At 41.2% G+C, this 27,697-nt stretch overlaps 1 protein-coding gene across 1 annotated transcript; it reads left to right on the top strand.

The window, feature by feature from the left end:
• The first annotated feature begins 1,562 nt into the window (after positions 1-1,562).
• fh (fumarate hydratase) lies at positions 1,563-25,080 on the top strand. The gene is made up of 10 exons (XM_067988726.1): positions 1,563-1,722; positions 8,764-8,898; positions 10,655-10,765; positions 13,075-13,251; positions 13,645-13,827; positions 17,044-17,209; positions 18,068-18,271; positions 20,123-20,250; positions 21,928-22,081; positions 24,871-25,080. The coding sequence occupies exons 1-10, from the start codon at positions 1,603-1,605 to the stop codon at positions 25,011-25,013; spliced, it is 1,521 nt and encodes a 506-aa protein (XP_067844827.1). The 5' UTR covers positions 1,563-1,602; the 3' UTR covers positions 25,014-25,080.
• Positions 25,081-27,697: the final 2,617 nt, after the last annotated feature.

Raw genomic sequence — 27,697 nt, 5'->3', positions numbered from 1 at the left:
ATGGCCTGCTGAATGTTTCTAGAATTTTCTCTTCTTACTGCTGGTCCCTGTTAAAACTTGTACCTGCCACAAGGCTATAAAACAGGAATGAAGAGCAGCAGAAGTAGGTAGGTCTTAAAACGAAAAGCAAAATACTGCAGATGCAGGAAATTCAGAAATAAAAAAATAGAAAATGCTGAAATCGCTCAGCAGGTCAGGCAGCATCTGCGAAGAGAGGAAAGTAAGGTTGACCGCCACATACTTTAAGGGCAGCCCCAGCTCTTTGACAGCGCTGGCTGCCCCGCATCTGGCGTGCAGCAGCCACCGGGTTGGTTTCCAATCGTTGACACAGAGCAGTTAGCACCTTCTTAAAAGCAAAATACTGCGGATGTTGGAAATCTGAAATCAAAACAGAAAATGCTGGAATACTCAGCAAGTCAGGCAGCATCTGTGGAGGAACAGAGCTAACGTTAACTCGGTTTCTTTCTCCACAGATGTTGCCTGACTTGCTGAGTATTCCCAGCATTTTCTGATTTTATAGCATCTTTTTAAGGTCATTTCTGTTTTGCAGTGTTGAGTTCAAATAGCCATAGGAACATTGCACAGAATCGAAGGTGGGCTGGCGATTCCGAGAAGTTGGGGATGCTGGAAAGGTAGTGAAGTTTCCTGTATCTTTTTCATTAGCTGAGCTTAGCCCTCAGAGAAAAGAAATAGCCCCTGACTTTTCTTAGGATCAGCAGAGCCATTATATAAAATGTGTGAGTCTTTGGGCTGCAAGTCTGTTGAATGGAATCAGTCAGTCCCAGCAAGTTCTGTGTTACCTACCTCAAAATCTCAGATACTTGAGAGCAAAAAGCACAGCTTCAAACTTAAGGCAGGGCTCTCGTTTCTGTGAACCATATATATGTACATATGAATTTCAATTAAAATATTTTCTCCCAGAATAGGCGTGGTCAACAGTAGTCTTGCTGTCATTCTAAGAAGGAAAGTACTAAGGGCGTTTATGTGAGATTTTGTCCATTATTGAAGAAACTAAATGTACCTACATGGAAGGGAAGCAATATGGTCAAAACGTCCTTCTTCCACCAGAGGCAGATGGAGAATTTCACCTCGCATAAAACATTCCTACGTTGAATTAAGAGCGCAGTATACATCTCCCCAGTATTACTCAAACATTTCAAACTTCAAGTTTGCCAGGCTTGAAAGAAATAACTTGTCAATGTGAGTACAAATACACCTGTGATTTCCAGTGGCAGTCAACTCTTTGTGAAAATATATAACCTTTTGCTGCATGTCTCATATCCAAATAACCCAAGTTCCACTGACGTTAGCAATGTTGATACTTTGTAAACTTTAGAGTTTTGTCAATACTGCAGTTGTGCAATAAATCAAAGTTCGGGTTTCAACAAACATTTCAGAATTGTAGAACAAGAAAATAGATCCTGTTTTAAATTTAAAACAAAAACAAATCTTCAGGTTTTCCTTTCAGATTTTTTAATAGTAAGTGCTAAAATTAGCAGTCTGATTGTAATTGCTGCGTGCTTTTGCCCCTATCTACAGCTCCCTCTGGCGGCCTCTCTTCCCCACCCTTGCCCTTGGTCCCTCCCCGGCCTCCTCTTCACCATGTTCCGCTTTCTCCGAAACCTCCGGCGGTTCCACAGCAAACTCCAAGTGACAGAGACCTCTCAACTATTTAGCAGAAATCCGCACCCGGCCGCTGCTATTGCAATCAGTAAGAGGATGGTGAGTGCAATGAAATAAACCCACGCACCAAGACAGACAGACAGAGAGAGAGAGACACACACACACACATATGCCGAGCGGCCTCTCCCGCAGTTCGGGTTTTAGCACCGGATTAGTACACGGCTGCTCGCGGGACTTTGTGCTTTGTTGTTAAAAATGTTTCTTTTCTTTGCATTATTGGTTCCTTCAAGAGTTCCCCGCACCCCGGGAGCGCGCGCAGCCTGGGGTTGCCCGGGTTTCTCTGGGCGACGTTCCATTGAGCAAGGTCACTGGTAGCCCACATATGAGAGGTACTCATCGGGGTCACTTTCAGGATCGGATATTGTCCTCCTTGTTAACCGATGCTTTATATTATTTTATTTTCATTTTAATACCATTTTGCTAAAAAAAAAAAATATTTGGTCTTGTTTGCATTCCTTGTTGTTACTGTTCTCCAAAGCGCGCAGGGGAGCAGGAAACTATCTGACGGAGACAAATCACTCTGCACACAGCAGGCCTCAGCAATCCCCATTATCAGTTTTTTTTTAAAAAAGAATAAGAACAGCACACAACAGAAATGTAGGCTGTGCGGTGTTTGCTTTCTTTCCCCCCAGCGGTTGTAAGCAAATGAATTGCAATCCTTATTCTCATGTTATAAAAGCCTTCTGTGGGATCAGCGAAGGAGTTCATGTGGAATGTACAGGGAGCAGACATCTTTCTTTTTCAGTAGGTTATAATCTTTTCTGAAATTAGTAAAATTGTTGTTGTAGAACTACAGAATATTATTATGGGGAAGTGAACGATATTTACTATTTTCAAATTCATGCTAAATCACTGAATTATAAATTTATAGACATTTACAGAATAGAAAGAAGCCTTTTGGCCCTTTGCGCCTGTAGTTGCTCTCTGAAAGATCTGTCCACTTAGTCCCTTTCCCCAAACTATTTATTTAAAAAAAAAACATATTTACAACTTACAAATATTTATCCACTTCACTTTTAAAGTTATTATGGATTCTGTTTCCACCACTGTTCTTGGTAGGACATGAGTAAATAACTACTTTGAAACCAAAGTTTTTATCCTGAAGAACCAAAATAGCTGTAACATAATGGATCCAAAATGGGGGTGGATATTTTTTTTAAATAGTTGGATCATTGAAGAATGCGTTGCAGGCAAAACTAGGTTGAATTGGTCACGTGGAGGCAGGAAGTTTGAATGCTCAAATATGTTGCTAGAAGAAAGGCAGGGCAGGAAGGGAGGGACTCCTCCAAGACAATATGGAGTGACAGCAACAAAAGCTGGAGAGTTGCCAGCTTGACCCAGTATATATAATGGGCTCAAAATTGACTTCTGGAGCAGATCCAAGATGTGTATTGCTACCACCAATCCTTTCGTCAGAAAGTAGAAACAGATGACAGATCGATTTTTGAACTAATTTTACAACCTATCAGACTTGCATTATTGTCAGCTAAATGACCCTTTATTTTAGTTAACTGCTGGACAAGACTTTGAGTAATGTAGATGCTTTTTCAGCTGTTGCAGTGCAAACTTTTGCAACTTAGATTTCTTTAATTGTCATTTTAACTTTGCATAAAATTACAAAATGTTAATACCACACTTGATCAATGATGGACTGCTGTCATTGTGTGTTTGTCTCTGTACAAATCCAGTAAACTTATTTTTCAGTTCTGATGAGCAGAATCCACCTGAAACATTCAGTTCTCTCCATAGATGCTGACCAATCTGATGTGTCCCTTTTAAGAAATGGTTTTTGGTGTTATACACTTAAATTCCAATTAATTAACTGGTGAAATGCACAGAAATGCCTTTTGGCAAATATTGTGGAAGTGAAAAGATGTTCAGTGTGTATTTCTAAAGTCTGCAAACAATTTTTTTGTTACTCAAAAGCTACTGGCATCTGATGTTTATTATCCCAATAGCTAACCATATTAAAGAAAAAACAATTTTGCAGAAAACAAGTTTTCAGAATGTAGAATTTTCTAGGCATTGAAATACATAATAATAATAAAGGATCCTTTGGCTGCTGCCTTTTGGTCTTAACGACCACACTGTAAAGTGGAGTTGTTAGATCTGGACATTGAGTTGGAACAAAGGTTCAGCCTGTGAGGAAGAGCTTGAGGTTGATCCACACAAGTCGAAAAAAACAGCTTTTGTCAGCCAGTAAGAGCGATTTCTGTTTTTTTTCCTGCAGTATGCTGTGGATTGAGGGAAATAGAGGGGACATTTCTTTCCAGGATACTGAAAGTGAAAGATCATTGAGGGTTAGTCCTCAATGTTTTGAGTCATGGAGTAGAACCACTTTGAGTCCTGTTCTGAAGATGGCGAAGCAAACTGAATAACACCAGGGACCTGCTGGGCTACTGGTATTCAGTGTCATAGCTGACTGGAATAGCTTGGCTAGTGGAGCAGTTAGCTCTGGTGCATAGGTTTCAGCCCTCCTGCCAGAATGTTGTCAGGCTCCAGAGCCTTTGCTGTGTCCAATGCAATCAGCTGTTTCTTAATGTCATGTGGAGCTAACCGAATTGCTGGATACTGATATCTATGATAGTTGGGACCTCAGGGGAAACCAAATAGGATCATCTCGTTGGCACTTTTGGCTGAAGACGCTTGCAAACACTTCAGCGTTGTCTCTTGTTCTCACATGCTGGGCTCCATGGTTGAGGATGGGATGTTCGTGGAGTCTCCTGCTCCTGCTAGTTCCCTGCCTTCCACCACTATTCTTGAATGGATGTGGTAGGGCTACAGAGTTTTGCTCTGATCAGTTGGTTATGGAACTTCTTAGCTCTGGCTATACCCTGCTACCTTTAGTGTTTAGTATACAGGTAGCCCTTTGCACTACTTTCACTCGGTTCAGATCTACATAAGAAATAGGGGCAGGAGTAGGCCACATGGCCCCTCGAGCCTGCTCCGCCATTCAATCAGATTATGGCTGATCTTCGACCTCAACTCCACTTTCCTGCCCAATCCCTGTATCCCTTGATTCCCCTAGAGTCCAGAAATCTGTCTATCTCAGCCTTGAATATTTTCAACGACTCAGCATCCACAGCCCTCTGGGGTAGAGAATTCCAAAGATTCACAACCCTCTGAGTGAAGAAATTCCTCCTCATCTCAGTCTTAAATGGCCGACCCCATCTCCTGTGACTATGCCCCCTAGTTCTAGACTGTCCAGCCATGAGAAACAACCTCTCAGCATCTACCCTGTCAAGCCCCCTCATAATCTTATATGTTTCAATTAGATCACCTCTCATCTAAACTCCAGAGAGTAAAGACCTATTCTACTCAACCTCGCCTCGTAGGACAACCCTCTTAAACCCAGGAATTAATCTAGTGAACCTTCACTGCACCGCCTCTAAGGCAAGTATATCCTTCCATAGATAAGGAGACCAAAACTGCACACACTACTCCAGGTGAGGTCTCACTAAAGCCTTGTACAATTGTAGTAAGACTTCCTTACTTTTGTACTCCAACCCCCTTGCAATAAAGGCCAACGTTCCATTGCTTTCCTAATTGCTGTACCTGCATGCTAACTTTTTGTGTTTCTTGTACGAGAACACCCAAGTCTCTCTGAACACCAACGTTTAATAGTTTCTCACCATTTAAAAAATATTCTGTTTTTCTATTCTCCCTATCAAAGTGAATAACCTCACATTTCTCCACATTATACTCCATCTGCCACCTTCTTGCCCGCTCACTTAATCTGTCTATACCTTTTTGCAAACTCTTTATGTTCTCCTCACAGCTTACTTTCCTACCTAGCTTTGTATCGTCAGCAAACTTGAATACATTACACTTGGTCCCTTCCTCTAAGTCATTAATATAGATCTCATTCTAATGTACGCCTGTTGTTGCTCCTGATACGTCTTTCTGCACCGCATTTTATAATTTTTTTAAAATTTCAAAATATACTTTATTTCATAAAATTTAAGGATACACACAGTTCAACATAAAAATCGCAATTCCAAAGCAATACAATACAGATCGTACACAATACAATCCCAATATTACAATTCAAACACAATACATATTTTATAATATATGGTGAACAATACAAGGTGGGGTGGCCTTACACAGTGGCTGATCCCCATAGAGCCTTTGTGTAGGCCGCACCTGGCTTCAGTGCAGCCCGCAGCACGTGCTCCTGGACCTTGGAGTGTACCAGTTGGCAAACTCGGTCGTGGTCAGCTCCTTCAGCTGGAAGACCAGCAGGTTTCGGGTGGACCAAAGGGCCTCCTTCACTGAGTTGATGGTCTTCCAGCAGCAGTTAGGAACATAGGAACAGGAGTAGGCCATTCAGCCCCTCGTGCCTGCTCCGCCATTTAATAAGATCGTGGCTGATCTGTGATCTAACTCCATATACATGCCTTTGGCCCGTATCCCTTAATACCTTTGGTTGCCAAAAAGCTATCTATCTCAGATTTAAATTTAGCAATTGAGCTAGTATCAATTGCCGTTTGCGGAAGAGAGTTCCAAACTTCTACCACCCTTTGTGTGTAGAAATGTTTTCTAATCTCGCTCCTGAAAGGTCTGGCTCTAATTTTTAGACTGTGCCTCCTACTCCTAGAATCCCCAACCAGCGGAAATAGTTTCTCTCCATCTGTCTCAGTGTGTGTCCCAGGGAACAGCCTGTCGAGCACAGAGTCCTGTGTTACCAAGCTGTTGGGGAAGAACCAGGACAGATACCAACGCATCTCTCTCCACACCTTATGCGCAAAGGGGAAGTCCACCAGGAGATGGACGATGGTCTCATCCCTGCTGCAGCCTCAAGGGCACCTCGTGGTGGTGCTGAGATGCCGTGCATGCAGGAAAGACTGCACTGAAAATGGCCCTTCTCACTACCATCCGAGCTACATCCTGGTGTCTGTTAGTCAGTTTCGACGACGAGACATTCTGCCAATAGGCTTCGACCGTCTTGTTGGGGAACTGCCTGATCGAATCCACCCTCTCCTTTCCTTGCAAGATCTCCAGAATATTCTGTGCCAACCATTGTCTGGCCCTCGAGGCCAGCTTGAACAGGTCATAGATGCCCATCGGTGTGTGGACTGACCGATGATCAGAGCAAAAGACAGTGACGTCATCCATGTACAGGGAGTCCTTAACCTGAGAGCCTCCGCTGTCTGGGATCGTCACCCCGATGCCGCGTCCATCAGGAAAGTCGCAGGTAAACAGCTCGATGCAACACGTGAACATGACTGCAGAGAGAGGACAGCCCTGCCTGATTGGAAAGCTGTCCAACTCCCACCCATTGATTAGGACACTGCATTGAACTAGGGTTGGTCTCTCGGCTTGCTGGTGATGGAGGAGTAAGAAATGTGCAGGGGAATTCGGCCCCCCCCCCACCGAGGATCCCCCCATCGTGGATGTGGTGGTGTGCAATTCTGCGAGCGACAGGTTCGGCCCAACTGGCTGGCATGAGGCTCGGGCCATTTTAACTCGCGGACCTCGTTAACATAGATCGCACTCGACTCCCGCCCGAACCTGGCGTTAATTAGGTCAGGCCAGCAGGAGGCAGTGGCAAAGGTCCCTGGCAGTCAGGTAAATGGTGGGGGAGTGTTAATTGTATTCAGGTGGTGGGTATCAATTGGGGACTCTCTTGTATCCTTTTTTATAGGAGAGCTTATGTAGGGTATGGTGTGTGCAAGGAGAATCTCTGAATAAAGGCTTGGAAGCAGCTAAATACCAGGCCCAAGTATTCTGTCCTTCACCACTTGGCTATCCAATTTTAACATGGATTGGGGTTGGTGATCAGAGGAGGGAAGCCTGGGTCCCTAGGTTTTCTTGTGGCTAGTAAGAAAACCTTTTTTTTAAAAAAAGCAACTCACTTACCTGGGCCTCTTCTAACCCTTGATCCATTTTGCAGCTGCTTCCCCGGGCGTGGGTTGGCACTGTGTGTGACTCACCCCACCCGGGATTAAAATTGAGTTGCGATCCGAAAAACCTCATCGGCCTGCAACTTTTATAATGTAATGTGGCCCTTGCCTGCCTGTGCTGGCCGAAATGCGCCTGGTAAAATGGTACAGAGCAAGAGTGCAGTGTGGACAAGGTGAGTACCACGGTGCCCTGATTTTAACCCCCCACAAGCCCCATTCTTGTTTGGTACAGGGGGAGAGGGGTGTTAAAATTGGGTCTATAGTTTGCAACGCACTGGAATTGAGTATATCTTTGTGCAATACTATGGCACTTCATTGTCTGAACTGTGGTGGACATGCAGTTGTACTGGGATTACTGCTTGACCGTGTGTCTGCGATTGAACAAAGATTGCAACATCCGTATTTGAGAGTAACTTATTTACTCTAATCATGGAGCAGAGCAGAAATTGGTCCAATAGGGTTGTTCAGCACTGCTGTCCTTTAACCTTCTCAAAGTTTATTTCAGCAAAAAACCCTATTCTGTTTAGTCGACACAATTCTACACCCATTTGCTTTAAGGTCATGTTAAAGAGCTACTCTGTTTGATAAAGAACAGCAGGTGCCATGCTGTGCCCTTTAAAGCTCAGTCTGAAGCAGTTTGGAAATGTAGTTTGCTCTAATTCAGTATATATTATTCAATTTTCAAATATTTAATTAAGCATATGCCTGTTTTCAGTGCTGTGATGTCACTGAAAAGCTCCAACTAATGTTTAGAAATGACTAATTTCACATGACATCGAAGTGCTGGTAAAAGATTCAATTAAAGCCATGGCAAAATGAGTATAGCTTCAGACATTAATCCAAACGTTAGAAGAGGGCGCGGTAGTAATAATATTTAAACTCTTTGGGGAGATTGACCAGGACTATTCTATGACACAATATTACCCTAATTTTATTAATACTGTCAGACACATCTGTACAACGTGTTTGTGCGGAGAGGGAAACCACTTTCTCCAAACTGTCATCTTGCGCAATCGATTGAAGTTTTAAAAGGATTGTTTGATTTTTGTCCATGATTTCCAAAGTTCAGGCATGCTTCACCACTAGTTTCAGATTTAACTTGGAAATTACACAAAACATTTTGATGCGTTTACTGAAGAAACTGAAACAGTTGACATTCTTTTTGTTTTTCCAGGAAAGCTCTGATCGCGACAGAATTGAATATGATACCTTTGGTGAACTGAAGGTGCCAAATGACAAGTACTATGGAGCCCAGACAGTTAGATCAATGATGAACTTTAAAATCGGAGGGGTTTCTGAGAGGATGCCTGTAAGTTTTTGGCAAAGTTTTAATTTTAAAGAAAACAGTTGGCAACTGATTCTTTTAAGCGTCATAATTTCTTTCCACAATGCTTGTCCCACCTCCTATTGTAGAGAATAAAGTTTTTATTTTCTTATTCACTTGGTGAAAAGGTCAAGAAAGTGGTTGCTTTGTTGCAAGCCTCTGGATATGCAGTAATTGGTAGGGATTATAACTGATTTAAAGATAATAAAAGGAATCGCCTCATTGAGGATTCAGACAAAAATCACGGAAATTGAAATTGAAGTCTTGGTGAGATTTTTCAAACACATTATGTAATGAAATGCCTTTTTAAAGAAAAAAGAGAATCTTGATTTTAACATTTTTATCATTGATGCACCAAAGATAACGATGCGGCACTGACTATCTAGTTTAAATGGCTACTGTGCAGGCAAATAATTCCACATAAGTGTTAATTAAACAGTGCTGCTTGAGAATCATTTTAAAGTGATTTTTTTTTTAAAAAAGCTAATGTAGAATTTCCAAGAGATGTCGCAATTTTCTTCCCACTAAAAAATAAATCACAGTATAAAATTAAATTAGTGCATGAGAATCTGAAATAAATATCCAGTGATGCACATGGTGTGAAATCTGCATAAATTCTACCTCACGTGTCTGAGATTGAGAATTCAGTGGTATAAGATCACAGGCACAGACCCACTCCGCGGTGCTGCACACTGACCACTGAATCCACTACTCAGAGTTGCAATGGGAGGGAACTTTATGTTCATTTTGGATGGATGGGCTGAATGGCCTTCCTTATCTGTAATTATCTTGAGTTACAAGGGCTGTTGTGCATTACGTTTACTTGCTGCTGAATGTTGTCCTTAAATTTGGAAATTCTGCCACATTTGCTCAAATAACAGTAACGGTCCATAGTTCTTTCTGCTGATCTACTCGTTAGCAGCCCAGACCTACACTGCTTTGGAGGGAGGAAGCAATACTCTAAAGCACTTTAAAGAAAGAACAAACCTCCATTTCTCAGGACATCCCAAAGTGCTTCACAGCTGATGAATTACTTTTGAAGTGTAGTCACTGTTTTGTAGGCAAATGTGGAAGCCAAATTGCACACAGCATGGTACCACAAACAACAAATGAGACAAATAACCAAATAGTGTTTTAGCCATGTTGGTTTAGCAATAAATGTTGGCCAGGTTCCAGGAGAAATTCCCTGCTCATCTTCGAAGAGTATGTAATCTTTTACATCAACCTGAACAGACAGATAGGGTCTTGGTTTAAATTTTCATCTGGAAAATCCTGCAGTTTTAAAGTTTTTTTTTTAATACTGTTCAATTTCTGATGACTGAGAAGAGCTGACTGTGCCATCAACAAATCGCTGGAAGTTTCACTGGCTGTTGGAGTCCAGTGAGCAGGATTTTGTCTGTGATTCAATAAGCACATTTGGAGCACTGTCTTTCCCCACTGAACCAGCGATGCAAGTGGGCAGTGTAATTGCAGTTTACCCCACTGCAGCATTCAACTGGTTCTGTTTGCATTGCTTGTCCTAGTATAACAGCCATAAGTGAAATAGCTAACAGATCATCTGTCACAAAAGTAAAACTAAACCATGAGGAAATTACATTCTTTACTGATTCAATCAATATGCACTTTCCAGGCATATTATTTTAATAAAATGCTTCTGTTGGGAAGTGGAGGAGAGAGAGAGAGAGAGAGACACAGAGAGAGATGTTCCATGTTGCTTCATCTTTGTTGTTTCTTTTCACAGATCCAAGTGATAAAAGCCTTTGGCATTCTAAAGCGAGCTGCTGCAGAAGTGAACGTGGAATATGGTTTGGATGCGAAGATTGCAGATAGTATTGTGAAGGCAGCAGATGAGGTAGGAACAGCCTGAAGGGTAATCATTTATAACTTGTATCATGGTGCATTCTGTGAGGGGTGGGGGGAGGGGGAGGGGGAGGGGGAGGGGGCAGCGGCAAAACATAAGCCAGGATAGCTGAATTGGGAGGCAGGGAGCAATGACAGGAGAAACTAGTTGGGATGAGAGAAAGCACCCATGGGAGCTATGTCAGAGCTGGTCAATGGCAGCGTCAGGATAGAGGAGACCTAAAATGCCCGAGGGGGGGGGGCGGGGGGAGATGGCATTGTTGGAGCTCCAGGAAACTTGTAAGGGGCAAAGCGTTTTTAAAAATAGATTCAAAGGAAAACTTAGTCCTTACCTTGCTACTTATTTATCTTTACCAAGATGTTCGACATGCTGGAGATTGAGAAACTCAAAAAGCTGCTCTACAGTGACGCCTGTTGGCCAGATTGTGCAACTGCACACTGACTCAAAGCAGTTTATTTTAAACCATACTTTCACTATAAAATAGCAGGTATTGTGTGACACGAAGTGTTATGTGATATCAGGCATTATATGACAGCAAAGTTGCGACACCTTTAATATTGCAGATCCTATCACAGCACCACCTATGGACATAACAACTATTGCAGGTAAATGTGGACACTTTTATAATGGAATTGCTCTTCGGAGCTTTCAATGGAACACATGCCCCATAAGCTGAATGTAATATATAATAGGTCTAGAAGACATCCTTTCATAATTTTAATATGAAGAATTTCAGTTGTATTGGGGGTGGCTATGTGTTTCCGCACCTGTTTCCAATTTTACTATGATTCGCAAAAAGTGTTGATCTTCACTCCTCCTCCTCCCATTTTTCTGTGTATGCACAGGTTTAATTTTTTTTGTACTGGGGGAAATCCTTACAGTGGCCTTCACCCTTAGTATTTCTTATTAGGAAGGCAATAGGTCAAAGTACATCACCTATCTCTCTTTGAAAAAAATCTATAAAGATCAATATGTTAATTACCTTATTAGAACAGCACTGATTTTACGGCCTCATGAAGACTTGATCATTTTATACCTTCTCTCCAGAGTCACTCTGCTGACGTGATAAAGAGGGGCTGCCTGCTTCCTGGAGAAGTTTGATTCATTATTGTATACGGTCAAATTAAATCATACAGTAGGATAATATGAATTATTTTTCACTGTGTTCCGTTGACTCACTAAATATGACGTTCAATAAATGTCATTAAAAAGAAAAGATGCAGAACACAATTGCAACATTTAATCTGTATCACAAAACTAATGTCAATGTGATGTCTTACTGGAACCAAAGGACCTAGTGACGAAAACACTGATGGTATTTTTCTGGCTGTAAGTGCTGATAATTCCGCTCTTATTAAAAAAGACTGAATGCAACATGATGCTTGAAGACTTTTGAGTTTAGGTATTGTAGTGCAAATCAGTCACTCCTGTAATCCTCACCACAATGTTTTAAGAATCACATACCTTGAAAATAATCAATTCGTGTTATAGCTGTTATGGTATCTTGGGTTTATATTTCATTGGAAATTAGCACCTAAGTTTTCAGTGCATATGGAAAACTACCACTACTGACCTCCAAATAACTGTTCCAGGTACTAGTCTCAAAAAAGCAATGAATCATGTCCTTTCCTTGTGGCTTTTGTGGAGCATAAACACTAACATGGACCCTTTGGGCCTACAGGCCTGACTCCATGTTATAATTTTTATGTAATTCTATGTAATCCCCTCCTCTTTTTCAAGCCTGTCTTCCCAAGAAAAAAATCCCAAAGCTGTGGAAATCTCATGGGAGAAGATAATAAGTGGTTTGTGATAATACCACTATAGCAAAATGTAGTATTTTAAGAATTGAAGATACATGTGATTTCAAACATTTTTTCCCCCTGAAAACCTGTTAAAAACATTTTTCTCGTTTTCCCCCTCCCATTGTAAAATTCTCTGAGCAGTATTGTTGTAATACTGTAATCTAGCCAGTGGGTGGTGTTTTGCAATTGTACAGCAGTACTTTGCAGTGCTACCCACTGGCGGCAGTAAGTTACAATTGCAAAACATAATTTAATAAAAGTTTGATTAGCGCCATGAAATATCAATATTAGATATGATTGCACGACATAACTTACCATTCCATTTACGACTCCCAATTTTCTTTGACTCATGCAACATTCTATATGTGGTGTATTTTTGAGAACAATTTATTCTGTCTCTGTTTTTCTTCGTCAGTTAAGGTGAATAAAAGTTGGTGCTGTCTTGTCCACTTGGTACAAGGATCTAAAAATGAGATTTGCTATGTGTTTACTGCACAGGTGATTGCTGGGAAATTAGATGACCATTTTCCTCTGGTGGTATGGCAAACCGGCTCTGGAACACAAACTAACATGAATGTGAATGAAGTTATCAGCAACAGGGCGATTGAGATTCTTGGAGGTAAACTGGGCACCAAGGATCCTGTACACCCCAATGATCATGTAAACAAGAGCCAGGTACTAGTCTAGGACTCAGTTCTGACCCCTTGGAGTTTTGAACCTCTTTTTCCCTTCCATGGTCCAGGAAAAGAGCGATGGGGATTTGCATTGTTACTTTTGTTCTATCTGAACACCATTTATTATCTCATACATAATAGGAAATATATATATTTATCTTGGGGGAGCAGAGTTCTTCCAGAAATGCGACTAATAATGTACTAGAAGGTTCAATTTTAATTTGATTGCAGTTATTTATAAACAACGTTGACATTTTGCACGTGGTGAATAGTTTTAAGTTGTTTTTGAAATGCAGCTTATAAAAATGATTGTGTACTGATGCAGCATTTAATGATTCTAAGTTCAGTGTTGAGTCAGTTTAATCCGTGTTTTCCTTCTTTCCCTCATTGCCAGAGCTCCAACGATACCTTCCCAACTGCCATGCACATTGCTGCTGCTAAAGAGGTCCACGAGGTGCTGCTGCCCGGACTGCAGAAGCTCCATGATGTACTTGAGGCCAAGGCCAACGAGTTTGCTGACATCATTAAGATTGGCCGGACTCATACACAAGATGCTGTGCCTCTGTCATTAGGGCAGGTAGGTTAAAACAAAACTTATCTATTGTGCCATGAAATCTCATTATTGTAAGAAAAGATAAATAGAGGAAAAATGTGAATGTTTGAAATCTGTCCTAAAAAAGAGAAATTGCTTGAAATGCACAGCAGGTCAGTCAGCATCTAGAAGCGAAAGGCAAGTTTAGTGTTTCAGGTGTGACCTGTCATCATAAGCCATCAATCCTCATGAGGAGTCCTGCCTAAAGTTTTGATCTATCTTTCTCTTTCAGATGCTTATCGACCTATTTAGAATTACATAGAATCTACGGCACAGAAACTGGCCATTCGGCCCAATTGGCTGCTGTTTATACTCCACGAGCTTCCTCTCACACTAATTACCTCTTCCCACTTAGCCCCTGTATCCCTCTATTGCCTTCTCCTATATGTATGCATCAAGCCTCACCTTAAATGCATCCATGCTATTTGCTTTAATCACTTCATGTGGCAGCAAGTTCCACCTTCTCACCACTCACTGTGTAAAGAAATTCAGCCTAAATTCTTTATTTGACCTATTGGTGGTTCTCTTGTATTTATGCCCTCTTGTTCTGGACTCACTCACAGTTTTAACACGTTCGCCTTATCAAACCCCTTCACAATTTTAAAGACCTTTTATTAGGTCCCCTCTTAGTCTTCTCTTTTCAAGAGAAAAGAGCCCCAGCCTGCCCAATCTTTCCTGATAATTGAATCCTCTGAATTCTGATAACATCCTTGTAAATCTTTTCTGTACTTTTTCCAGTGTTTCAATATTCTTTTTGTAGTATGGAGACTAGAACTGCACACACTAATCCAAGTGTGGTCTACCCAAGGTTCTATATAAATTTAACATTATCTCCCTGCTTTTGTATTCTAGTCCTCTAGAAATGAACTCCAGTACTTTTTTTGCACCCTTTGTGGCCTTATCAACCTGTGTTGCTGCTTTGCCTGCATTTTCTGTTTGATCCCATTACTGTTGACCTGATAGTAATGATTGCTCCCCTCTGAGTTTATGATAAGTCAGGTACTTGTTTTCTACTGAAGCATTAAAAGCTTTTTGATGACATTCAATATATTTTCCTGCCTTTTGGATGTTAGTTGGTGATGCGCATTGACCCTTTTTTTTTTATTCCTCCTATGGGCTTTCCTTTCAAGAAATGCCTTTCCTCCGGTTGACGCTTCTCGGACAGCATAGCTGAGATTCGGAGCTCACCATGTGGGATATAGTAGAGAAGTAGCTCCATCCTGGGTTGGCCCACCAGTATGCTGTGCCACTGTGTCCATAGTACTAAAGCCACTTTAATTTGCTGCAGCTCTAAAGCAGTGTTGTCCAATAAAAATTGCTGACTAGCCACAGGCATGGCTATGGCAAAACCATTTTGGCCACATGCACTAATTTTAGTAGAAAACGCCTTACACATAGTACAGGTGAATGCACTTCATGTGTTTATTTACTTAACGAAGATCTTCTACCATTCAGTCAATTGAAAAGAAAATTGAGTAGGGTGTAAAACAGACTGCCGATTCGCTATCATCCGTTTTGCGATACCACTGAAGGGCAATTTCACCCCCATTCTCTTTCACCAATGTTTCGAATTCTGGCAAAAATTTATCAGACGCAACACATCTCAGTGTAGCTTCTAGGTTTTTGTCCAGCAGTTGCTAGTACTTTGACTTAATCAGAGTGGTTGTGCGTGTCAACATTCTGAGCAACAAGTCCCGCCAGACCTACCCCTGCTTTCCATCCAGATTGCGGTCAGATGCTGCTTACTGTTGCCATAATGTGCCCTATTGGTGCTACGCTTTATTGGTTGGGCTTGCAGCCTTCCGCAGCTCTGGAGCGGTTATTCTGACTGGTCAAGCTGACCACGATGACACCTTCATTCTCCATATAATTTTTTTTTATTCGTTCATGGGACGTGGGCGTCGCTGGCGAGGCTGGCATTTATTGCCCATCCCTAATTGCCCTTGAGAAGGTGGTGGTGAGCCGCCTTCTTGAACCGCTGCAGTCCGTGTGGTGAAGGTTCTCCCGCAGTGCTGTTAGGAAGGGAGTTCCAGGATTTTGACCCAGTGACGATGAAGGAACGGCGATATATTTCCAAGTCGGGATGGTGTGTGACTTGGAGGAGAACGTACTGGTGGTGTTCCCATGTGCCTGCTGCTCTTGTCCTTCTAGGTGGTAGAGGTCGCGGGTTTGGGAGGTGCTGTCGAAGAAGCATTGGCGAGTTGCTACAGTGCATCCTGTGGATGGCACACACTGCACATTAATATTGCTGGAGTTTCCATGGTGCTGGATTCGGGGTTTTCACCCATGTTTCTCACGATTTTAGCAGATAACCAATAAACAGTGACCAAGAAAGTAAAGCGCACACAACAATTAAAATGCACTCGCACGTGCTGCTTTTTATCTTATCAACAAACGCACAAAAAGGTTAAAGTACACAACCGTATTTCATGCTAATACTAGTATTGAGATCACATGCCCAACGATGGTGTTTCATACTCATTTTTTATTTACTAATCAAAAATGCAATTATCCCTATCTGGATTCCCAATTAGCTACATGTCGCTAGTGGCTAAATTATTGGACAACACTGCTTGAAAGTGAAAGCTGGGTGTTGGGACCTAGTTTTCATTCTATAACTGTCGTAGTGAAATGATTTGGTACATGGGATGTGGCTGCCACTGTAGAGCTACATACTAAGCGTGAGTTGGCAAGCAGGTATTGTGTTCATTAAGCAAGGGATTTTAATGCTGGGGATTAGAACACTTTCCGATTCAGGCACCCAGTGTCGGTATCAAACAACAAGGTTTTAGCAAGATCAGGTGTAAAGCTCCTTCTACTTTGTTCTGATGTTGTGCATTAGCCTTGAATTCAGGAGAGTTCTGCTATGGCAGCACTGGTTTCCACACTAGCAGTTTTTGCAGCTTTGTGCAAAATTGCTAATTTGTGGCCAATTTAGTGCTGTGTCCCATACCAGGAACTAGATTGATTGTGTCAGCGAAAGGAAGCCTTTATCCCATCAACTTAGGTTGATTTGGAACACAGGTCTCCAAGGTAGGAGGTTAGTTTGCTAACTCTGTCTCTGGAAAACCATTTTTTTAAATACTGTGACCCTGGTATCTTGTGAAATATTCTTTCAAATTGGCTGAGTTACATTGTGTTAGGTTTTTGTTTTAAAGTATTGATTGAAATTCACAGTCTGTTGTATTTATTCATATTTAGGAATTTAGTGGCTATGTACAGCAGATAAAATATAGCATGGAACGGATTAAGGCTGCAATGCCAAGAATATATCAGCTAGCAGCTGGCGGGACTGCAGTGGGAACAGGACTGAACACGAGGATAGGGTTTGCAGAGAAGGTGGCTGCCAAAGTCTCAGAGCTCACAGGTCAGACGGAGCATAAAACATTAGCTCTTGTTGATATCTTAATAATTCAGTTCTATTTTAAACTATTCAGATTTCACAATCATTTACTTATGTGCACAATCATGTGGAAGGTCTTCTGCACCATGTGAGGTGAACAATTCTAGCGTGCACTTTTGCACAGAGCTGAGAAGAAAAGTCTCGAATGCTGGAGATCTGAAATAAAAACATAAAATGTTGGATATGCACAGGGTCTTTTGATCAAGGTTTTTCAAAGCATTAACCTCTCTTTCTGTTTTGGACGGCGACTGACCTGCTGTGCATCTTGTATCATGTATGAGGGTTCCATTCTCATGCAGTGCATATTGGTTAATATATTCCCTAGCAATGTAATTACTCCTATTAGACACAACTTGCCACAGAATTTTGCCTTGTATATTTTGAAATAATGGTGTTTAACAAAATTAGAAAAGCGCACTGAGTTTTGACATGTTAGACACTAACCGTGCGACTAAACATCTCCCTTTTTGGGTATTCTGAGCGTTCCTTTTTTTTTGTCTTTTCTATTTTTCCATTCCTTGCCTCCAGCAGTCTTGGATTAAAAAAAAATTCCCTGCAGCTCCTAACACTGGCTCACAGCAAAATAAAAATAAAACCTGTGTTGCTTTGATTAGTGAGTGTTACTTTTGTGTTCAGTGGGATTATGCTGTCAAATGCTGGGCAGGACCATCATTACCTTCTGCACAGAGAAATGTTTGTGTTTCCTGCAGTTATACTGGCATTCAGCACACATCAGATCGTGTGTTTACAGCCCAATTGGCAGCTGGTAAACTGCAGCAGATGCAGAGTGACCACAGAAAATAATGTTGCCTTTGTTTTCAGGTTTACCCTTTGTAACAGCACCTAACAAGTTTGAAGCCCTTGCTGCGCACGATGCCTTGGTTGAACTGAGTGGTGCCATGAATGTTGTTGCCTGCAGTTTGATGAAGGTGGCCAATGATATTCGTTTTCTGGGCTCAGGACCTCGCTCTGGTTTGGGTGAACTCATTTTGCCTGAAAATGAGCCAGGGAGCAGCATCATGCCAGGTAATTCCACAATCTGTGTTCAAACCAAGTACAGAAAAGCGTCTGCCAGAAGTTGTTATATGTTACTACCCTGTCTTGTGGGATACATACATGGCACAGAAATCTATAACTTGTGACTTAATCTTTATTGCAACACATTTTCAGTTTTACAAAGTGATGCAAATGAGCAGATGTCTAGCTAAAAGACCAAGCTTACACCTGCAAAAATCTTAGTTGGTTCGCAGAATGTTTGTGCTTAAAGGCCCTTCAGCAGAACAATACTAGAAAAATTAGACTGATGTGTCCCTTTGTGTCAGGGAAAGGTAGAGTTTGTGCTGTAGGCCCATACTTGTTGGCTTCAAAATTACTGTTGTTGATATTGGTATATAATGCTTACCATGGTCGCATAACGTTCTTTGCTGTTTTAGAGCAGGTACTAATCCATTTATTTTAAATGTGTTAATGCTTGCATTAAAGTCGTAAACAAGGGAATCTCTTGCGAAACTGTTATCTGCTAACATCAGCAGTGCCAATTTCTAGGCTATGATTTTAATGGTTTGCAATTATAGAGTTTCCTGTTGTGAATTTAACTGCCATTTAATGGGATCTAAAGGTGATTTTCTCATCTTTGCAACAAATTGTTTAGCAATCAACAAGTTAGTTGGAATTGTGCAGTTTTTTTTGTCTGTTTTTAATTCCTGTTTTGCTTTCTCCTGTCTCTAATGCCCCATGTACCAAATAACATTCCTCATCCAACAGCCCAGATGGATGACCTATTCTTATGCCTCTGAGAGCTTCTCTTGTAACTGCTGTTAATGGCACTTCTTTTAATGGGCCCTGGGGCAGCAGTGCTCAATCTCTGTTTGTCATTTTCCCTTTTTCCTTTAGCTGGTGCTGCAGTTTGTAATCTAGGCATATTGGAGGCCAAAGAATTGCAATTCCTATGACTAAAATGGAGGATACTTGGCTCTCTGGGCTTATAGTCAAATGGAGACCTGATAGCAGCTCACAAAATCCATCAAAATCTATCTCTCTGACACCATAGGGTCCTTTAATGCTGTCAATAGCACAAATACCACAACCGTCAGCAGTTCTTCAGTGTAAAGTGTGTTATGAGATGAGTTGAGGCCAACCTGAAGTGATCTGTACACTTTTTTTTATCGGAGTGAGTGTTGATGCCACGGTGTCAGCTAGTGAGTTGGAGGTAGGGCGGGACTTACAGCAAACAGTCTATTTTACAGCAAAGTCTACTTACTCAGCAGAGTCTATTTAAACAGAGTTTCTACGAACTACAGCAAACGGAACTCATGACTGAAATTCTCCCGAGAGTTTCCTGATAAAAGCAGAATTATTTCTCCAGCAAAATGCAGTGAGTGAGGATAGTTACATAATACAAATTAACGTGCGTAAAATCATTCTTAATTACAGCAGTGCGGTCTCCAGGCCTGATTGACGGAAGAATTACCCAATCATCTCCATTCTGGCTGGGACTTGTGGTGTCACTATATGCCGCCTTTATTTATTTCCTTTTTTTCCATCAGGAAGTGCTTAGCCTGAGTTCAGCGCTTCCCTGACAAGTCGCTGTTTGGGAAACTGTGCATGTGAACCTGGTTGTCCTTTGTGTTAGCACTGCAAGAAACTGCACCACCAAGTTTTAGGGAACCACAGCTGACTGAGACAATGTTAGGACCAGACAGGATAATTGCTAAACTTAGGGGAGGCAGATTCACTTCTTTTAGTTGCTAAAAGCATTTTCTTTTGCTATTTACTGTCTTTGCAGTAACAATCAACAATTTGGCTAAAATCACAATTTCTGGTAATGTGTGATTTAATTTTCACAAAGTACTAATTGCGTTTTCTGGGTTTTGAAAGGTAAGGTGAACCCCACCCAGTGTGAAGCTGTTACCATGGTCGCAGCACAGGTCATGGGAAATCATGTTGCTGTTACTGTTGGAGGAAGCAATGGCCACTTTGAGCTGAATGTTTTCAAACCCATGATTGTAAGTACTAAGAAACCTGATTTTTCAAAATAATTTGGTAGTGTTAAATGTATGGGACCTTGGCAGATTGCTATATATAAAGTGGTGTAACATTATGAAGAACTGTACTGAGTGGCTGTATAATGTGAATTGATTTTCTTCTAACTGCAACTGTATTTGATGTATAGATCTTCATACATGTGTGTGATATCAATCCTCAAATCTTATTGCCTGTTACATTGTTGTATGGATCTTGTATTGATTTCTAGAACTGTAGAGCATGCTGCTTTGCTAATTCTAAGAAGGTGTAGAGCAAGGGTAATCATTAACTTTTGATTGGGGTGGGGGGAAGGCCACAATCCCAAACAGAGAGTTCAATAGCTGCTGGTCATCACCAGGACTTTGGTAATAAAGCCAAATAGCTTTATCACCTGATGCTTCCCGTCAGCCATCTTTCGGAGATGTTGAACTAAAGTCCCAGCTGCCTTCTGAGGTGTTATGTAAAAGAGCTATGGTAAAAGAGAGCAGCAAAGAGTTCTCCCAGGGTCCTGGCCAACATTTATCGTTCAACCAACATCACTTTAAAACGGATTATCTGGTCATTTATCTCATAGCTGTATGTGGGACCTTGCTGTGTCCAAATTGGCTGCTGCATTTTCCTACATTACAACAATGACCACACTTCAAAAGTACTTCTTTGGCTGTGAAATGCTTTGGGATGTTCTGAGGTCATAAATGCAAGTTCTTCCCTTTCTTTATTTAATTTCCCCTTTCTCGCCTGCCCTCAAAGTGTCTATATTAAAGGCAAGTTGTTGAGACTGGTTGTTTGAAATGCAAAAACGAAGAAAAGATTGGTGCACTCACAAGTTTGCCGATGTTAGAATTTGTTGTCCTCTGTACAGCCCTTTTCAGTATTTGGAAAATAACCATTTTAAATTGCATAGAATTCACAGCACAGAAACAGGTCATTTGGCCCAACCAGTCTATACTTCACACTGTGTTTGTGCTCCACACGAGCCTCCTCCCACCTTACTTCATCTAACCCTATCAGCATATCCTTCTATTCCTTTCTCCCTCATGTACTTATCTAGCTTCCCCTTAAATACATCTATGCTATTCGCCTCAACTGTTCCATGTGGTAGCGAGTTCCACATTCTCACCGCTCTCTGAATTGTTTTTCTGATTTTGTTAAGGAGCTTTAAAAATGCATGAAGTCTACCTTTATAGTTCTTTTAAAAAATAGCCTGTATGGTAAACAGCAGTGAACTATTTTCAGGAAACTCTATGTGCTGGAGTAGATGACAAAACAATCTGTAACTTCGGTGGATCTTAATGAAAAGAAGACATCACACACACACACACACACACTTGATAGTCCATAGCACAGCAATTTTGTAGTCAGCTGTTTTAGTTCTTGAGAGGTCTGATATTAAGCTTTGGTGAATGGTAGAGCCTTCTGATGCAGAAGAAAGCATTTTTTAGCCTGCAGTGATAGGACATCATTGGGTTGGGGGAAAGAGGAGCAGTTTTCATTGCTATTAATCGTCACCATTCCTGATTTGGATGCATTCAATATGGTCACAAAGACTAAGTAATGTTCAGCTTTTCAGAGCTTTCAATCCTCATTCTGCATCACAAGTATTAACTGCATTTTGTAATCACCAAGATGACTTAATGTATTTTGTTTTTCTCTTGCAGATTAAAAATGTGCTGAATTCAGCACAATTGATTGGAGATTCATGTGTCTCCTTCACAGATAACTGTGCAGCTGGAATTCAGGCTAACACAGAAAGAATTAACAAGTTAATGAACGAGTCACTGATGCTGGTGACAGCACTTAACCCACATATTGGTAAGAGAGAAAGACAGTAAATGGTGGAATTTATTGCTTTTTGTATTTACTTTGGGAAACAGCTGACTGCCAGTAGGAAGCAGAGCAGTGAGATACGTAGGATCAATATTCCTGCTGTGATTGACCATCACTTGCATGGTAAAATCCCTGCTATACTCAAGTACTGATTTTTGAACAATATTTGCTTTCTTTGTATAAAGATTCTACTAAATGCCTACCAAAAACTACCTATCACCATGTAATGATAGGTAAGAAAAAACAAAAGACTAAACCATCTCTTTGAAAGATAACCTTCACAGAAAAAAATCACTCATGACTGGAATCAGGAGAGCAAGAGGAATAGTGCCAACAGTTCCTGAATGGAGTTGTTGTCGCTGAAAAAAAGTACGAATGTTCGATCCGCAGCTTGAAACACTTTCAGGGTAGAAATTATGACTTTTTTGGGACTGCTGTTGAGTCTGACATAGTAAAAGAACAGACTGTTGACTCAGAAGATGGCTCAAGGTGGTTGCTCAACCGATCTGGATGCTAAACCAGTTTGTTAACTGTGAAGTGAGTCTCAGATGCTCCAACTAGTACTAAGTAAATCAATGAGTAAAACTTAGTGGATTGGAATATTTAGCAGTGTTATGCTTGGTACTTCAGTGCCAGTTTGTTGACTCCTGTACTGGTCAATACTGCTGTCTCTGCTTCTGCTCAGTATAAGATAAAGGAATCCATGGGAGGTTATGATACTTGTAATCGAGTGACTTGGTACTGGGAAGCTTCCATTACTGAATGCACCACTAGTAGAGAAGCAAGGAGCTCATATTGCTGGCTATCAGCCTATACAAATTAACCCTACGTGTGGTACCAACGGGTGTTGTTTTGGATTGATGTAATAACAATACTTTGCATTCATATAGCACCTTTAACAGGAGGACATAGGCAAACTGGTGAAATGGGCAGACACATAGCAGATGCAATTTAATGCAGATAAGTGTGAAGTGATGCACTTTGGGAGTAACAACATGGAGAGGCAGTATAATCTAAATGGTACTATCTTGAGGGGGTGCATATTCACAAATCTGAAGGCGGCAGGGCAAGTTGATAAGGCGGTTAAGAAAGTGTATGGAATACTTGGCTTTGTGAATAGGGGCCTTGAATACTCAGCTGGAGTATTGTGTACAATTCTGGGCGCCACATGTTAGGAAGGATGTCAAGGCCTTGCGGAGGGTACAGAGGAGGTTTACTAGGATGGTACCAGGGATGAGGGACTTCAGTTATGTGGAGATATTGGAGAAGCTGGGATTGTTCACCTGAGAGCAGAGAAGGTTAAGGGGAGACCTAATAGAGGTATTCAAAATAATGAGGGGTTTTGATGGAGAAACTGTTTCCTCTAGCAAGTGGGTCGTTTAGCAGAGGTCATAGATTTAAAATAATTGGCAGAAGAACTTGAGCAGAAATTAGGAGAAATTTTTTCACGGAGTTGTTAAGATCTGGAAGGCACTACCTGAAAGGGTGGTGGAAGCAGATTCCATTGGAACCTTCAAAAGGCAATGTACCTGAAGAGGATTAATTTGCAGGGTTATGGGGAAAAAGCTGGGGTGTGGGACTAAATTGGACAGCTCTTTCAAAGAGCAGGCACAGACACGGTGGGCCAAATGGCCTCCTTCTGTGCTGTAAGATTCTATAGTAAAGCATCCCAATGTGTGGCACAGAGGCGTGAGGAAAATGAATGCTGAGCCAAGGAAGGAGAAATTAGGAGGGATAGATCAAAAAGCTCAGTCTAAGATGTAACTTTTAGGGAGGGTCTTAAAGGAGAAGTGGGAGATAGAGGGAATTCTAGAGCGTGGTACCTAGATGGCTGTAGACATGGCTGGCAGCGTTAGAGCCAAGAGAGGAGGGATGTACAAGAAATTAAACTCTACTGAAGTGGATAGGGCTGACCGTGGATAAGTTGAAGACTAGTGATTGTGGGCTTGTGTACTGCCCTGGTATTAGAATGCTCGGGTGGCGGCACCGGCTTATGCAATCCAATGCACAATTCTGTGACCTTGACAAGAATCTGAGACACAGCTGACAAGCCTTCAGATCCTGCTCCAGGGACAAATATCTCAGGCGTTTGCTGTGTCCATCAGGAAAGATGAAGACACTTCATTAAATTTAACATGAAATAAATGTTAAGTACATTTTAAAAATTATTTTTAATTCTTGGTATGTGGGGGTCGCTAGCAGTGCCAGCATTTATTGCCCATCCCTCATTGCCCTGAGAAGGTGGTGGTGGGCCATCTTTTTGAACCCCTGGTCCATGTGGTGAATGTGCTTGCAAAATACTGTTAGGTAGGGAGTTCCAGGATTTTGACCGATGATGACGATGGAGGAGTCTGGGACGTTGACCTCTAGGTATAATAGGGTATGATTATGTCAGGCGGTTGCTTGACTAATCTGTAAAACAGCTCTCCCAACTTTGGCACCAGTTCCCAGTGTTAGTGAGGAGGACGTTGCTGGGCTGGGTAGGCCTTCATCATGCCCTGATTCGGTGGACTTGTTCTGTATGTATATGGAGTAATACTCTATAAAGTTAGATTCATCCAGCAGATGGTAGTGTGCATTTTTGATCAGTAATAGCACGTCTTGTTTTCATTGCCGTTTTAGTGCTTTTCACATGCAAACAGCTGAGAATGAAATGTAGTTACATGGATTGCTATGTGGAGTTATTTGAAACGCTACCTGCCATGAAATTGCTGGAAGAGATCTGGGTTGTTTGTAACCAAGGAATGATGATTTTTATTTATCGTTACAAACAGGTTATGATAAAGCTGCAAAGATCGCCAAGACAGCTCACAAGGAAGGTGCAACACTAAAAGAAACAGCAGTCAAGTTGGGTTTCCTTACACCGGAGCAATTTGAACAGTGGGTCAAACCACATGAAATGCTGGGTCCCAAGTAACTTTAACAGTACTTTAGCTCCATATGTTCTGTAATAATGGAAAATAAATGTTTTGTGAAACTGCTAACTGCAGTCCTTCTGTGCTATCTTTATTTTTTATCATGCAGAATACATTGCTAGTGTGTAAAGTTTGCTCTCTCCACAGTGTTTATTCCTAAAGAGGAGGAACACGGCTCCTGAGCTTTGCTTTCATGTGAAATATAATGCTCCATATTTCTTTCCACAACTGCAAGCTGTGCAGCTAAATGAATAGATGTACCTGAAGCTAAGGCTCTTGTCAATGTTTGACTCAAATGTGTACTGCACCTCAACAACGAGGCAAGGAATTATTGTGCGTGATTCACCTGATTAGTAAGAATCTGTTGTAACCGCCCAAATTTGTGACTTTTAAGGTTTTATTCAAACAAATTTAAAATAGTTTTAGGTACTTTTGGGACCAGCAAACCGAGCTGCCTAAAACTGGCCTTATTGCAGTATGCTGGGGGTGGAGCATTCACACACATGCTTGCAATGTCCTTGGAGTTTGGAACATGAAAAGAATACAGGTGGCGTTGAGTATAATGTAGGATGGTGCTAACTTGTCCTTTTATTTTATAACAATTTTCAATGTGCCTTGTACTTGTACTTGTAATGTTTTTTAAAAAAAGAAACCCACTTATTTCCTGCCACTTTTTCCTCAACTCGAGATAATCTGAAGAGGCTGTTGAGATAACAAGGACACTAAACAATACTTATAAAATAAACACCATCATAGAATCATACAGCACCGAAGGAGGCCATTCGACCCATCGTGCCTGTGCCGGCTCTTTGAAAGAGCTATCCAATTAGTCCCACTCCCCTGCTCTTTCCCCATAGCCCTGCAAAACCATCAAACAAACTGGAAAAGAATATAAAAAACCCTATAAGCTGTTCATCTGCTGATATCTGCTTCATACTTGTTTTACTATCTCCACTTCATTCTGACTGGTTGCTATTCTGCTCTGCTCTTTCTTTCCCTGACTACCATTAACACTTGTTTGCAACCTAAATACCACAGCAACTACATAACATGACCTTTATTTGGCGACTGCTGCTTCAGGACAATTTAACTGTCGGCCCAATCACACATGATTTTCACAATTCAAAGACATTCAGTATAATCACAAAAATAATGGGAATACCATACTGGTCCTGATTCAGTATGATATTTGTCTGACTGCTTGGCCTGACTGAACGTAACAGGCTTGTGTGTTTTGTGGTCAGACCCATGTGTTGTTGAATCACTCTGGGACCTCTGTGATATGCTTTATAAAGTGCTACTATGTTCTTGGGAGTCAAGCATTTTGCGTGTTATTACTGAATGTCCCTTAAGTGACTTCAAAGTAAAATACCACAGGCCAGTAGTCCTATAACTGATAAATTGTTATAACAGACCTTTCTGATGAAACCTGGGTATATTCATTACAGGTGAATTTTTATTGACTGCACAGGAAAGGAGTGTCATATATTTGATGGAAATATATATAACAGAGTAGGCTATTCAACAAAGTGTGAGAACTGAGACAGATTGTCGTAGAAATGTATCGTACTCAGCATGTGCAAACAGTGTGATGTCGACAGGACTTAAATCAGTTACCTGTTGAGAAACAAAGTTTTGATAAACGAGCTAGTTTGATTGTTACTTTTAAATTCCACTCTCTCCCACCCCTCCACCCCCCCCCCCCCCATTTCCCTGTACTGTACACCTTTTGTAGCCAAGAGGAGATTTGGTCCCAAAACTCTGAATCCCATTCTATCTGATAACTAGAAGTGTAAGAGTGATTAAAATAACTAACAGTACATTTTTTTCACTCCCAAATGTGGGGCTCACAGTGCAGAAGGAAATCACGACATGAAGAAATGATGGGTAGGAACCGGTATCCTATCACGCCATGGCATCCCATGCTGGAGCTCCTACACTCTGCACTACTGTTCCGCACTAGCATAATCGTATCATTTCAAGCTTCATACATTGCTTTTGCAGGTCAGAGTAGCTTTTAACTAGTACATATATTGATCATTGACATCTATTTTTCAACACTGGAATAACTACTAGACTGTTATCCAAGTGGCATTTTTAAGAGAAAGCAACTGTAGATTCCACCATGAGCGATATATGTCACAGTGCATTGCGAAGAAAAGTCATCACAAATCAGTGAGACAACACAGTTCAGTAGCATTGGATCACAATTTTGATAACCATGTAGGAATGCTATCTGGGAGGTAGAGCATGTTTATTGTGTTTGGGTAAAACATACTGGAGTTTAGTATTTCATTTGGGGGAAATAAGGATTAATACTCTTGAAAAGTGCTATATAAATGCAAATTCCTTTTTACGATCTCAGGACATCCCCAAAATGATTTACAGCCAATTAAGTACTTTTGAAGTGATGTTGGTTGAGGGATAAATATTGGCCAGGACATTAGTGCCATGGGATCTTTTATGTATACCTGAGAGGGCCGTGGTTTAATGTCTCATCCAAAAGACAGCACAACCGTCAGTGCAGCACTACTCTCATTCTTTTCTGGATACATACCACAATAGTGTGATTTTATTTTTGCTGGGGTAAGGCAGAGGGAGAATAAATCAAATTAAATTGATTAGCCATGATTATGTCATTAATATGATTAATTCGCTTAGAAGTGGCTCCATTTAGTACAGGTTT

This window comes from Heptranchias perlo, chromosome 8 (genome assembly GCF_035084215.1).
Source record: "Heptranchias perlo isolate sHepPer1 chromosome 8, sHepPer1.hap1, whole genome shotgun sequence".
In the NCBI taxonomy this organism is placed as follows: Eukaryota; Metazoa; Chordata; class Chondrichthyes; order Hexanchiformes; family Hexanchidae; genus Heptranchias; species Heptranchias perlo.
This window is presented reverse-complemented; position numbering and strand designations above follow the sequence as displayed.

Excerpts from the sequence above, each read along its gene's own strand:
- fh (XM_067988726.1), top strand. The coding sequence starts at position 1,603 with ATGTTCCGCTTTCTCCGAAACCTCCGGCGGTTCCACAGCAAACTCCAA. Across the intron at positions 17,210-18,067 it reads CAAAGTCTCAGAGCTCACAG|GTTTACCCTTTGTAACAGCA; the intron begins GTCAGACGGAGC and ends CTTTGTTTTCAG. Across the intron at positions 20,251-21,927 it reads ATGTTTTCAAACCCATGATT|ATTAAAAATGTGCTGAATTC; the intron begins GTAAGTACTAAG and ends TTTCTCTTGCAG.